Source organism: Plecotus auritus (genome assembly GCF_963455305.1).
Source record: "Plecotus auritus genome assembly, chromosome: 5".
NCBI lineage: Eukaryota > Metazoa > Chordata > Mammalia > Chiroptera > Vespertilionidae > Plecotus > Plecotus auritus.
The window spans coordinates 183,488,118-183,502,726 of NC_137776.1; the positions used below are offsets into that span (position 1 = coordinate 183,488,118).

General features: G+C 47.9%; 1 protein-coding gene across 1 annotated transcript in view; it reads right to left on the bottom strand.

Moving 5' to 3' along the window:
* DDX31 (DEAD-box helicase 31) overlaps positions 1-14,609 on the bottom strand; it is a 58,659-nt gene that overhangs the window by 39,893 nt on the left and 4,157 nt on the right. The window contains exons 2-9 of the mRNA XM_080669798.1: positions 12,399-12,655; positions 12,224-12,299; positions 11,269-11,312; positions 10,121-10,191; positions 9,156-9,220; positions 3,427-3,471; positions 2,151-2,192; positions 902-966 (exon numbers count right to left, since the gene is read on the bottom strand). Coding sequence (XP_080525924.1) covers positions 902-966; positions 2,151-2,192; positions 3,427-3,471; positions 9,156-9,220; positions 10,121-10,191; positions 11,269-11,312; positions 12,224-12,299; positions 12,399-12,655 — 665 coding nt within the window. The remainder of the gene's footprint in view (positions 1-901; positions 967-2,150; positions 2,193-3,426; positions 3,472-9,155; positions 9,221-10,120; positions 10,192-11,268; positions 11,313-12,223; positions 12,300-12,398; positions 12,656-14,609) is intronic.

A 14,609-nucleotide genomic window follows, 5' to 3' on the forward strand; every position in this document is an offset into this window, starting at 1 on the left:
GAGGGTCTGGTGATCTGTGCTCCTGTGGTAGGACATTAGCTGTGGGGGCGGGATCTCCACTGTGAGGCGACCTTGGAAATGGAAGCCTCGTGTCCTGGCACAAAAAGAGGAGGAGCCTGAGTCCCAACACTGGAGCACATGTCGGTCTCGGCCGGGCTACTGTCAGGCTTCAATATTTGTGGAAGAAAAACACGCCTGCCACCGAGCTGGTGGCACTGCTGTTTGCTGCCATTGTTATTCACAGCTGAAAAGAACTCTAGCCAACATTTTCCGATTTCCGCTTTAAAATTTACTGCTCAGTAACAGGCCACACACATAGTTGAGTGTTACTAAGCACTACCCTATAATACAATAAAAGTTGTTTTAAAAGAATGCAGACAATTTGGAATTTACTTGTCCCAACCATTTTCTACTGACACCCATTACCAGTTCTAACATAGAATTAGAAATCAATGTTTTGGGGTGTAATAAGCAAGGGGCAAAGCATTATGTAAGCTTATGTTTATAAAAAACAAACGAACAAAAAACTCCCAATATTCCCACATAGAGTACCACCAGGGGATGTACACTGAATAAGGGGGAATGCGGGGACCGGGTGGGTGGAGTTAAGAAGGTCATGACCACATGTAACATTATATTTAAAATCGTTTTCTTGAAATATTGTTTACTGCATGTAACATTATTAAAAAAAAAAAAAAAAAAAAGGAGGAGGTCATGACCAGATCAGAAGGCAACCCCCGCAGGTTCATGACTATCTTAAAAACAGCCCTGTCTAAACGTGACTGCTCCCTGCTGACTCAGTCTGTCCCTACACATGGGACCAGGTTCAGAAGGACTGTGTCTTACTGAATAGGAAGGCAGAACAGATTAAAAAAGGAATTAACAAACAAACCTCCCCTACCTGGCTTTTTCAGATTTTCTCTTCTCTCCTCCCATTAACACTCCAGGCACAATCCAGGTAAATGGCTGCAGAAAGACATCAGACCAGAATCAATACACGTTTCCTACAAACAGAGGCAGGTCTACCCTCCTTCTCCTCAAAGGCATCGGGAGGGGGCCCAGGCGGTGTGGCTCTGTGGTTGAGCATCGACCCATGAACCAGGTCAGTGTTCAATTCCTGGTCAGAGCACATGTCCGGGTTGCGGGCTCAATCCCCAGTAGGGGGCAGGAGGCAGACTACCAATGATTCTCCCTTTCCCTTCCTCTCTCTGAAATCAATAAAAATCTATTAAAAAATAATAAAAATAATAATAAGGGCCCTAGCCATTTGGCTCAGTGCATAGAGGGTTGGCCTGTGAACTGAAGGGTCCTGGGCTCAATTCCGGTCTAGGGTACATGCCCAGGTTGCGGGCTCGACGCCCAGTAGGGGTGCGCAGGAGGCAGCTGAACAGTGATTCTCTCTCATCATTGATGTTTCTCTCTCTCTCTCCCTCTCTCTCTGAAATCAATAAAAATTTTAAAAAAAGGAATTGGGAGGGAGCCTTGGGCTTCTCACGGTAGGAGATGTTACTGTGTAGACAGGACTGTTAGCACTGCCACACCAGGGTCGCTGTCAGCAATAGCCGGATTTTAAGGCTGTGTGACCTCCTCCCAACACAGACAGGAACGGGAGCTTTGGAAATGATTCACGTGATTCCCTGCCTTGCTGCATGGAGCCTGAATGAAGCACACATCTCAGTAAGTTGTGTGATCTTTGGGGCTAAAATGAAACCTAGGCACAACCCCCTCACCCTGATGAAAGGAAGGACAGGGCCATCCTCCACCTAACTGGGTGGGCTGGCCCGCTGGCCCTGGAGCCTCTCTTTCTTGAACAAACGCCACGTGCAGCCTTTCCGGTGGCTTTGCACTGGACCGTCTCACAGCTGCGATACCTGTGCACGTCTGTCTGTGGCTTGCTAGCGCCTATGCTAAATAGATGATCTAACGTTAAGTTCCAGGAAACACTAGCACTCTTGCTAAGCTAGAAGCAGGGCGTTAGAGAGGGTCAGACCAGTGGGGGCCTCCACAGTATTCCTGGGAGGAGCAGAGACAGCCGGCGGAGGGAGAGCAGACTCACTGCTAGCTCTCTGAGAACAAGAAAAGGCTGCGGTACGTTTCTTTCCTCAAAAAGGCAAGGAAAGAGGTACAGCTGAAGTCCTGGCGTGCCTTACCTTGAGCAGTTTCTGGAAAGTGTCAAAGCTTTGCAGCGCCAGCTGGAATATTAAAAAGTAAGAATGAGCAAGGCATCGTCTTCCTTTTTGTGAAATTTAGACGATGTAAAGTGACTGTATCCAAACTTGGACCTCAAGTTAAGATTCAAGAAAAAAAGTAGTCCCAGCACAGAATCGACTCGCAACAGACACCTTGTGTGAGCCTGCCGGTGAGAGCTGTCGGCCCGCAGTGTGGGCAGACACAGCACATCTCCGTCCTGGACGGACACAGAAACAGGGCCGCGTGCTCCCTCTGCTGGCTCTAATCCCCAGAGTGTGCAGCGCAGCGCAAGTCTCGGAGCTCAAGGGTGGAAAAGGCAGGCGCCGACCTGGGCTCGGCTCTTTAGAAAGAGGTGTACCCACACGAAGGGGGAACTGGAGCAGTGATGCCGCAGCCTGGCCCGCGGGGCTTGAAAGGTGATGTGACTGTCCAGGAACATGCTGGGGCCAGCAGCGGACGACCCAGAGAGGCCAGCCCTCAGGTGCATTAAGGAAAGAACACCAGCAAGCCCAGTGGCATCGAATGCAAATGGGTGGGGTTCCATGACGCCTGCCCACAGCCCTTTGCCCACAGAGGTCCCCCGTGTTCGGGATTCACGCAGCGTCCTAGGTAGGAAACAGCCAGGTCGCTGCGGTCACAATGTAAATAGCCTCATGCCTGCTGCTCCACTGGATGGAGCGCACGGGGCTCTGCAGGGTGTGAGGGAGAGGGCCCTCCGTCTCCACGAGCAAGTCTCTGCAGGGAAGTGGTTACACCTGACAGAGAAAACACACCTTCTTCTGAAATTGTCTCCCAGGCAAATAAAACATACCAGACAAGAGAGATTTCCACCGAGAATGAAGAAAAATACCAAGAAGCTGAACTTTCAGGAACATTGGTTGGCACAGTAGCTTTTTTTTTAAAAAAGTTCATTTTCAGGGCCGAATGCTTTTATTTTTTAATGAAGTTGGCGGGGTACAAAAATGTGATTATTTAAATATCTTTTAAAAGGATAGAAATTTATAGTGTGATCAGTTTTTAGATGACAAGGAAACGGGATTTTTCAGAGAAGTTGAATTTCTCTGGTCAGGGACCAGAGGATGGTCCCCGAGCAAAGGAAAGGGCAATGTGAAGTGACCTGTATCCAAACATGGACCTCAAGTTAAGGCTGGCGCAGTGGAGAGAACAACGGGGAATCCACTTACAAATCCAACAGGACGTCACTGACCACACTCATCCGAACGTGGGACTGCTTACCTCTCTCGTCGGCACCAGCACCAGCGCGTAGGGGCCGTCACCGCGCTGGGGACAGAGGAGGAAAGAAATGCTCTGAATGAAGGTCCTAAGCGTCCAGACACCAGGACCTGAGTGGCCACTGGTAACATAGCACAAGCAGTCTCAGCCACGAACAGGGACAAGCCCTGGCGGCCGGCTCGGCCGGAGCATCGTCCTGTACACACAAAGGCTGCAAGTTTGACCCCATCGAGGTGCATATGGGAGGTAACTTCAATGTTTCTCTCTCCCTTCCTCTATGAAAATCAATAAAAACATACCCTCAGGTAAAGATTAAAAAAAGAAAAAGGACAGGAGTGTCCACCTCCTTCATTATTATAGAACACTGTTCTGGAGGTTCTGGCCCATGCAATCAGACAAGAGAAAGAATGTGCAAAAATCTGGAAAGTAGGAGGTAAAACTGTCATTATTAGCAAATATTTTATCCTAAAAAGAAATCATTTGAAGCTTTATTACAAAAAAGACAAGTCAACTAGCTGAATGCAAAATTATATATAAAAACCAACTGCTTTCTAACTGAGAAAATTAGGAAATCCAAAGGAGAAAAAAATCAGTTATAACAGCAACAAAAAAAGATAAACTTAACATAAATGTATAAAATCTACATAATGAGAATTTTAAAATACCCCCGAGGAGCATAAAAGAAAACTTGAACAAATGGAAAGATGGATCTTGTTCTTGGCTGTTACATATAAGCGAATTCTTCCTAATCGATCCATAAATGTAATGCAATCTCAATAAAAATGCATATGGGCATTTATATGCACATATAAAATAAGAAATGTAACCAAACAAGCTGATTTCAAGTTCATGTGAAAAAATAAATGTGCAAGAATAACCAAACCATTTCTGAAAGACATCAGATATTTAAACAATTTAAATGTACAATAGTTTTGGAAAATTGATACTGATATATAGAGATTTACAACAGCAAATAGGGTCTAGAGTAGACTCAGATATATGGAGAAATTTAGGGAATAAGGAACATTTTATGTCAGGAAAAGAATGGATAATTCAAAGGTCATTTTAGAAAAAAATTTAGAAAAAATTAATTTGGAATTAAGTTGGCCTTTTTATAGATGACATAAAACTCAGAAACTATAAAACACCAATAAATTTTATCACACAAAAATTAAAAATTTCAAAATAAAAATATAATACCCAAACAAAATCAAGAGTCAAATAACAATGTGGGGAAAAATTACCTCACACATAAGAGAAAGGCCAATTTCCCTATCTTATAAGGAAGTTCTATAATTCAACTAAAACATAAAAGAAAGCAACTCAAACAGAAAAATAGAGGAGGACATAAGAAGTTAACTTATGGAAATAATTCAAAATATGGCTTTTACACATATAAAAAGATGTTCAACTTTACTCCTAGGAGAAATTCAAATTCAAACCATTACATAGTATTTTTCCCCTGTCAAATGAGCAAAATTAAACAGCCGATAGTTTGGATAAGGGCACGGGCAAATAGGAACTCTCAGACAATGTTGGTGAGAGTGCAAATTGGTATAACTCCTTTAAAGGTCAATTTTGACATTAGCTAAGCAAATAAAAATGCAAATTCCACTTACAGGAATTTCTCTAAAAGATACACTGGTACATGTACATAAACTTGTATTTTCCAGAATGTCGAGTATTTAAAATAGGCCTGTTTGCAGTAAAATACTGAACAAAACGTACATCCCACCAACGAAGGGATGATTCAGTCACTGACTGTACAGACAGACAGTGGAACACGAAGCAGCTCTTTAAACACAGGCTTATTGGACAGATAGGAAACTATCCCCAAGCACACGAAGTGAGCAAAAGCAAAGCCCAGGACAGCAGCGTATCGAGCAACCACGTGTACCAAACAGACCACGCTCCAGTTAAACAGCAAGAGGACTGTCCACGCTCGCATCTGCGTTATCTGCGGAGGAAGCCCCGGGAGGACACGCGGGAGACTGGGGACAGGGACCGCTGCATCCCGACAGGAAGTCCCATTCAGAGCAGGCAGGGGAGGGAACGACTTGACTTTCACTCTAAATTTTTTGGTACTGTTCACATTCATTTGCCATCTACATTACATTGAAAAGCAGTAACAGTAATAGCAATAACAACAACAATACAGGAAGAAAACAAAGTAATCTGATAAAGGCCCCGAAATCACCCGTGCCTCGCACCTCGAAGTGCTCACAGACAGTGACTGGATCGAAACACCGAGAGCAGCAGCTCAGCGCAGACTCAGCAGCAAATTCAATCACAAGCATGGTTTCCGTGTTTTGCATAGGAGACATTTACCCACAAGGAGAAAAGGATTTGGAATTCAAACTAGAGCCGTCTGTACTCAACATCAACGTGGCGAGGCTGCGCTGACGCGGGCGAGGAACGGTAAACATGTTAGTACAACGGGATCAACGCGCCACAGTGTGACGGCAGGAGATTCTGACATTTCAAAGGGTGTTCCCACACAGACACACAGGGAGAAAAGCAATGCCTCCCCGAGCAGAGTGAGTGAAGAGGATGGATGTGATGTCAGAAGAATCAGAGCCAAGATGGCTGAGCGAGTGCGCACAGCAGAGCGGCCCTTCCCCATTTCGTTCCCAAAGTCAGTGAAGACTCCTTGGGGGCCTTGAATTTGCTGCTCCCTCCACATGTGATTTTTACAGGTCAAATCATTTCACAATGAACTCCAAGGGAATAGCACTTGAAATAAGTGAGATAAATTTGGGCTTGGAAAACTCTCTCTGCAGAATATTTTAGTCTTGAATAGAATGAGTTGTTCCTGATATCAAAAATATTTGAGCAAATGAAAAGCAGCTGCCTGGCTTGTTAACGGTTCTGAATATAATAAGCGAATCAAACCATTGCCCTTTACACAGCCCTGGGAGCGTGCTGATGATGACAGCTGCCACACGAGCAGGTGTTTCCCCGGTGACAGGCACCCTTCTCAACCCTCCACGCGCGCCCAGCTGCCTTGCGCCCCACCCCAGGAGAGAGGCACTGCAGTCGCCATGGCACCCGCGGAGTCAGTGAGGCACAGGGTGAAATGCTCTGCCTAGAGTCATGCTCAGACTGGAGCACAGCGGCCCGCCACACGGGCTCCCGGTGTGACATCTGACCTCTCCTGTCCTCCGTCACCATCTAGGAGACCAGAGTTTCGAGGTGCAAGGCACCCGCTTCTCCTCTGTGTTCCAAGTGCCACGCTAAGGAAGCCCACTGTGACTCCGAGTGCCGTGGGAAGGAAGACGCAGTCACCGCAGGAAATAAAAATCTCACCTACACCTCAGAGAAACAGCCTTCACAGTCTGCTAAGTGTCCCTCAGCTTTTCTGTACAGGTACACACGGATGTCAGCATCACGGACAAAGCCGGAGCCATGCTCTATCTGCCGGTTCGTAACCTGCCTTATTTCAATCACACGGCAAGAACACAAGTTCACCAACAACACTTGAAAAAAAAATAGCACTTTTACTGCCTCTAGAAGGTTCCATAATTTGGGTGATTGTGTACAACTTCTGTTTTATTCATTTAAAATCATTTACATAGTTTAAATAAAATTTAAACTGATTCATTTTGAAATAATTTCAGATTCACAAAACCATTCACAGCTCTGGCCAGGTAGCTTAGTTGGTGAGAGCATTGTCCCAATACACCAAGGTTGCAGGTTCAATCCCCAGTCAGGGCACATACAAGAATCAACCAATGAATGCATAAGTGGAACAACAAATGGATGTTTCTTTCTCTCTCTCTCTTCTTTCCCTCTCTCTCTCTCTTATTTCCTCTCTCTCTAAAATCAATCAACCAACCAATAAAAATTGCAATAGTACACAGAACTCCCTTAAACCCTTCTCCCCGCTGCCTCATATGGTACGGATTCTCAAAATCACAGGACAATGATCAGAACCAGGAAATTAACACTGATTAAACACTATTAACTCATCTATAGGCCTTAATCACACCCCATTAACTGACCTCCTACTGCTCTTTCCCCAGACTAGGACCCAGTTCCGGACCAGACCTGCATTTAGTTGTCACGACTCCTTTGTCTCTTAATCTGGGTAGTTTTGTGGTATTTCTTTGTCTTTTGTGACCTTAATACTTTTAAACAAGAGTACTGGTCAGCTGCTTTGTAGAATATCCTTTGATTTAGGTTTGGTTGATGTTTGCTTGTGATCGAATTCGGGTTATGTGTTTTGGGCAAGAAAACTACAGAAGCGGAGCTGCGTCCTCCGGACCTGCAGCACACGAGGACCCGTGAGGCCCGTCTCAGCTGGTGCCGCCAGCTCAGGTGGCTTGGTCAGGAGGCGGCCAGGCTCCCGCTGGAAGGTTACTGTTTCCCTTTGACGAAGAAGTGCCTTGTGGGGAGCTGCTCTGAAACTACGTAAATGTCCCACTGCACCACGTCCACCCACCCACGTTAGCATCTGCGATGAGTCCTGCCTGAAACACTCCCGCCGTGGCGCCTGCCAATGCTGCTGTTCCATTTCCATCTCTTGTTCTACATTTTTTCTTCGCATTTCTACTATGAGGAAGGGCTTTCCCGTCCACCATTTATTTATTTGCTCAATCACTTCTTCTTATCAGTTTGTGCTCATGGAATTTGTTTAAGTTTATGGGCTATCATCCAACACTCCCATTATTTATTTTGGCACTCAGCTATCAGATGGGCTTGACACACATCTAGTCCTGCGTGTCCAAACGGAGAAAAAGGAACCAATTAGCTCTGATCTGTTTGTGAACCCACCTCCCTCCTATTTCTGACCTCGCTGTTTCCTCCAGAGACGAAGCAGGGCTGCATTTGTGGGATTCTGGGCCGGGTTTTGAGATGACACCTATGTCTGTGGAAGGTGGCAGTTAACTGGCTTCCCAGGGAACACCAAGGGCCCAACTGCGGCCCAGGCACTAACTGTTTCACAACTGAAGGCAGCTTCTAGTCCAGGGGTGGGCAAACTTTTTGACTCGAGGGCCACCATGGGTTCTTAAACTGGACCGGAGGGCCGGAACAAAAGCATGGATGGAGTGTTTGTGTGAACTAATATAAATTCAAAGTAAAGGAGCGGAGGGGAGAGCAAGAGAACCGGATAGAACAGCCGAACGGGCCGGATCCGGCCCGCGGGCCATAGTTTGCCCACGGCTGGTCTAGAACATGCTCAACACCAGGCAGCCCATGGTCAGACTCACTAATGGGGTGCTTATTTCCACATCTACTATTCATGACAAACCACATTGACATAAAATGTTCACCTTTCTTAGGCAGAAGAGCTTGTCTCTGGAGCCACAGAGAACTGAGGTGGGAATGCAGTTCCCCGTTACTCGCCACATGGTCTGGTAAGTTACTGAACTTCCCCAAGCCTCCATTTTTCATGTAAACCTGAGGTGACAGTAATACTGACAACTTGGTGGGGCCGAGGCAGCTAAAGATTCAAGATCACACAGGCAAAGCATCTGGCACCGTGTCTGACATCCGGGGAGCATCTGACACGTGTCCCTGTGGGACCTACTATGATGATGGTGAATACCTTTCCTCTGCTGTATGCGGGCACAGTCCTCAGAGGCAGCATGCTGTGTGAAAAATGAATTAGAGGTAAGGAAACAAGGCGAAGTGAAGGCAGAATCTTCCGGTCCCAGTATCACGGCTGTGCTTCCGCCTGAGGCTTACTTACGCACTATGAGCAATAGTGGAGAAGCACCCTGGACACTCACCTGTATTTTTGTTTTCATTGCTTGAAGGGACTGGACCACAGGGATGCAATAGGCCAGAGTTTTACCTTTGAAAAAAGTAGAAAAGCCATGAAAACCCGAGCCCCTCTGGATGGCAGTAAGGAAAGCCGCTCTGCTCCCTGCGGGCAGCCCTGAATCTGGGGAAAGGAAAGAGCAAGCCCACGGCCAAGAGGCAGAGAGGGGGCCCGCCTGCCTCCACTCCTCTGTACACTCAGCCCTCCTCCAAACCAGCAGCTCCAGCCCCTTCCTCCCTCCAACAGGGACACGGTGACACATGCCCTAAATTACACCAAAGCTTGAGGGCTGTCTCCAGAAGCTAGACAGCTCCTCCGCTGAAGTGGCCTAAGCTCTCGAATGTGCTCTGTGGCCAAGTAAACGTCCTCTGTGGTGCTGGAGTGGGCGGGGCCAGGCCGAGCCCCAGCCGCTAAAGACCAGGAGAAACCCAGGATGGCAACAACTTTGGGCTTCCTCCCCCCCCCCCCCCCGAATGACAGCTGAGTTGGGGGGAGTGGAGAACAGCTGATGAAGGGCACAAGAGGGTCGGAAGAACATGCCTGGGCTGTTCTGGAAGATGCCAAAGCAGTGTTCCATGTCTGAGCAACCGACTGCACCCAAGCAGTGTGCGCTCGGGTCAGAACTCTGTTTAATGGCAGCGGAAAACACTCATGGCCATGGAGTAAGGATGGGCAGCTCTGGCACAGACGGGGGGACTTGCACAGCCCTGAGACAGGCTCTGAGGAATGAGAACTTGACTCTCCCGGCTCCCTCCATCGCCCCCTTCCTTTCACCACGTGAATTAATCCAGGGCTCTGATCAAAAGCATGGCCTCCCCTTCCCCAAACAAAACAAAGCAGCCACTACCCTGAGCAGACGCCTCACTATCTAACCTAGGCCGTGACTGAGGCTGGGCATGCTGGGAGGGAGGGCAGAAAGGAAATGCCGCTGACCTGAGCCCGTCTGGGACCTCACGAGAGCATCTCTGCCTTCCAGCAGCGCGGGAATGCTTTGCTTCTGGACGCTTGGGCCACCAAAAGAGAGAACATGGTTATCCACACGGTTACCCACTGCGGTTACAGCGGACAGGCAGGCACGCAAAATGCACTGCCCGTGCACTGCTCTACCGCTGCCTCCTGAGAAGTGACCCAAACACTCAAGTGAGGACGCTGAGACACTTCTGATGAGCAGAAGAATAAAACCCTCAGGTAAGGTTCTGGAACTCAGCTGAAATGCTGAGGCAAGCCAGGGACTGGCCATCCCATCATATCAACTAAAACCAGAACGGGCAGGCGTGTGGCAGCCTGGGGCTACCCGGAACGCATCTTCCAGGTGCTCTCTCGCCTTGCGGAAGAGGGAACGTGGAAGGCAGCACAACACGAGGGGAAGACCCCCGCACAGAGGAGGGAAAGGAAGCTGTGCGCCCCCGAGCACCCGGAACTGCTGCAGGCGGCAGAAAACCAAGACGTAACTGCAGGAACACACGGAGGCACGTGTCCACGTGCGCATTTAAACACCAGCGACTGAAAGGGGAGCGGAACCATTTAAACTGGGTTGACAAAACTGAACAAAACAAATGGTGAGGGGCTTACTTTACTCCTAACGTTCTTGTTTTTACCCACAGAAGCACACACACTCAGAGAGGACTCTCGCCTCTGCTCCACGCCTTTCACTACTCTAGTTTCTGGGAGTCTTCATTACTAACCAACATTTTCTAACATTTTCAGTATGCCATTACACCCAACCAAATACTCACTTCTGTCTTTTAGGTTGACTATATCTTACTACTACTAAGAAACTGCACGACAAACTCTGCATTTTTAACCAATTATTTTCAGGGAAGCACGAACAACAGCGAGGTCTTATGCAGACATCTTCCAGGCCAGAGACCTCTTCCAGTGTAGAGCTGAGGGTTTCCCCATTTGGGAGGTGGGGAAACCGAGGGGCTGAGGGACAGGTCTAGCCCTCGACAGTCAATAACCTGGCGTTGTTCTCTAACACTAACACACAAATTGGCTCAGTCCTCCACAGACAATTCAGATTCCATACAATTTTACCCACTTAAGTCCTAAGAAAATCAGGACTCGCCTGGAACTCTTACCTGGTCATATGAAATATGTTCAAGACTGTATTTAGTGTGGAAATCTGAAAGAGAAGAAAAATATATGTATATGTATTCTTCAACTATCAAATTTTTAGTATAAATTTATACAAAATATAAGTATTTATTTGCAAATAAGGATGCAAAAAAAAACCCCACAAAAACCCCCACCACAGCTGAAACTGGTTACCGTGATCAAACGCGGTGTGCTCAGCGGGGGTGGTTCTGCCCGATGAGGCAACCCCGGGAGAAACCTGTGGTTGTTCAAACTGTGGGAGGGCAGTTACCGGCTCAAGTGAGCAGGGCTCGGGATGCCGCCCAGCACCCTACAATGAGCTCCCACCCCCATGTGTCCGCCGCAGCGAGGCTGAGAATCCTGCTCAGACCTGGGCGTGAGCCAACGGGCTGTGAACCCCCCTTGAAGGAGGAGGAGGTAAGCCAGGACCATGCGAGCAAAGGGAATCCCTAACGTTCATGATTCTCTCCTTTCTCATAAAGCATGGCAAACTCAGTCATGGGGAAGAAAAAAGGGTTCATTTGTTTGTAGAAAATGCATGTTAAAATAGTCTCTTTCTCCCTCAATTCCTTATAACCACAGACGGTCCTTAGCAGCAGGATGCAGTTCAGTCCCCCTTATGGCCACTGTGACATCTGTGCCCAGAGAGCCTCAAAGTCCTATCTACCCAGAAATGGGGAGGCTGAGTTAAAGCCCAGTAAATGGAGCCCAGTCCTAAACTGAACTCGGGAGGGAACAGGTGAGGGGGAGGAGGCCAGAGTGAACTGAGCTTGCCGCTCACCGCCCTGCCCTGGGAGCGCGCCTATGGATCTGAGCTCACACGGTAACTGCGAGCAGACACCACTGAGCTGGGACGTTCCCCCGGACTGCCCTTTCAGACGTTCTGAATGAATAAGCACACCAAACCAGCGACCTCCTGAACCACACAGAGGAACTTACCAAATGTGGGTGGAGGTCCAGCTCATGAAAAGCATCTGAAGAAAACACCTTTTCTTGCACCTGCTTGACCTCAGGTCTGCAAATGACGAACAAAATCGGGCATGAGTTCCAACCAACAGAGAAAAGGCAGAGTCCACCAGCCCTTTATTCCCGAGGTGCGCCGCCCTGGGCGTACCTGGGGAGCTCTGGAATCTCAGGGTTGTTTTTAAACAACGATGAAGTCTTCACGCTGGGCTTCTGCTCTTGGCTTCTCTCACTCGCACCCGCCAAAGACTTCTTCCGAGAAAACACCTTCTGAGCCTTCCCCTTAAGGCTCCTCTGCGCTGGTTTAGCAGCGGTTTTCTTGGCGGGGAGAGAGGAGGCCGCGTTCCCCCGTTTGGCTGGGGGAGCCTCGTTGGACGCCTGGCGTTTCCTTTTGGTGGCCTGTGCGCGCTGTGTCATTCCCCAAAGGAAAGAGCAGCGAGAGGTGCATTAGTCCATGAAGACACACCTCAGAGTGAAGCGTCACTGCCCGCGGAATGGCACCTCCCCGCAGAGATCATTATGCCCCATATGGCACGCAACAGTTTAGGGCCTGCGATCACACTCTCTGCCTCGGCTTTTTTCCTCCAAAAGCAAAAAAAAGAACAACCCCCCCCCCCCCCCCCCCCGCCAAAAGCTCAACTCACTCATCTCTGAGCCCTCACCATCCATCCTAATTACCAACTCAGCCACGATGAGGGGGAGGGGCAGGGGCAGGCAGGGAGCAGCATTTTTCAGGCTCAGTATTAACCAGCGAGTTTGTGTTCAGAGAAGGGAGCCTGCTAAGTGAGCCCATATCGCTAGGAATCCACTCCCTGAGAAGCAGGGCGTGGAAGAGAATAAATCTTTTCTCTCCCAACAAAGCCCCGGGTGACTACAAGTGGGACACTGCGTCCCAGCTCGTGCCCAGGGAGCAGAAACCTCCATCACTGCGCCCCCGAGTGCTGGATCGCCATCATCCTCCCCTCAAGCTGCTCCCCCAGATTCAGGTGGTGTGGAGACAATTCCTACTCGCAGTTTCCATTCCAAACGGGAATCCTGTCCCATCCATCACTCCTACCGCAATTACTTCCAACTCTCCTCGCCTTTCGATTCTCCACCTGATCACCGACTACAGGCTACATCACCAGGTTACTTTCTTGCCTGTTGATTCTTATTTCCCTAACATGAATGTGGTTAAGTACACACTGTCCAACTGCCCCCAGGAGGAGAAACATCCAATTCCTCGATTTTCTTTGGCCTTCTCTTCCAATTTACACAGGAAAAGAAAAACATCATGTGAGTAGCCAGTGCCTGCTATTCTGGAGTTTTGGTTTCTTTGGGAATGTTATTTTCCTCTTAGCTTGAAATGACGACTTTCACGTACACACCAACTTGTTTTATTTTTAGCTTTAAAATGTATTTTATTGACTTCAGAGTGGAAGGAAGAAAAGAGAGAGCTAGAAACATCAATGAGAGAGAATCATTGATAGGCTGCCTCCTGCACGCCCTTACTGGGGATTGAGCCTGAAACCTGGGCATGTGCCCTGGACCGGAATCAAATCTGGGACCCTTCAGTCCGCAGGCAGACGCTCTATCCACTGAGCCAAACCGGCTAGGGCCCTTATTTTTTTTTTTTTTAAATAGATTTTTATTGATTTCTGAAAGAGGAGGGTAAAGGGAGAATCATTGATTGTCTGCCTCCTACCCCCTACTGGGGATCAAGCCCAAAACCCAGGCATGTGCCCTGACCAGGAATCGAACCATGACCTCCTGATTCATGGGTTGATGCTCAACCACTGAGCCACGCCAGCTTGTTTTAGCCATGACAATTTACTTCAGACTAACCTACCAATAAGAGTTATTTGTTCAAGGTCTTCTATATCGAAGTAATTTAATAAACACATTTCAAACATTTAATATTAATCATAAGTACTGGCCTACTTCACTTTACAAATTTATTTTTAAAAAGTCCCAAGTGGCCGAAACCGGTTTGGCTCGGTGGATAGAGCGTCAGCCTGCGGACTGAAGGGTCCCAGGTTCGATTCCGGTCAAGGGCATGTACCTTGGTTGCGGGCACATCCCCAGTGGGAGGTGTGCAGGAGGCAGCTGATCGATGTTTCTCTCTCATCGATGTTTCTAACTCTCTATCCCTCTCCCTTCCTCTCTGTAAAAAATCAATAAAATATATTAAAAAAAAAAAAAAAGTCCCAAGTGGATGAAATTTTCAGATTAAAGAAAGAAAAAAAAGAAATAAAGAGATGAAGTCAAATTTCAGGTCTGTTGAATCACCTGCAAGGCAGAATGAAATGTGCAGATTTTATCCGATCCGTGGAACATGGACAACTGGAGCATGAAAAGGCAGGAAGGCCACTCCCGCCCTGCA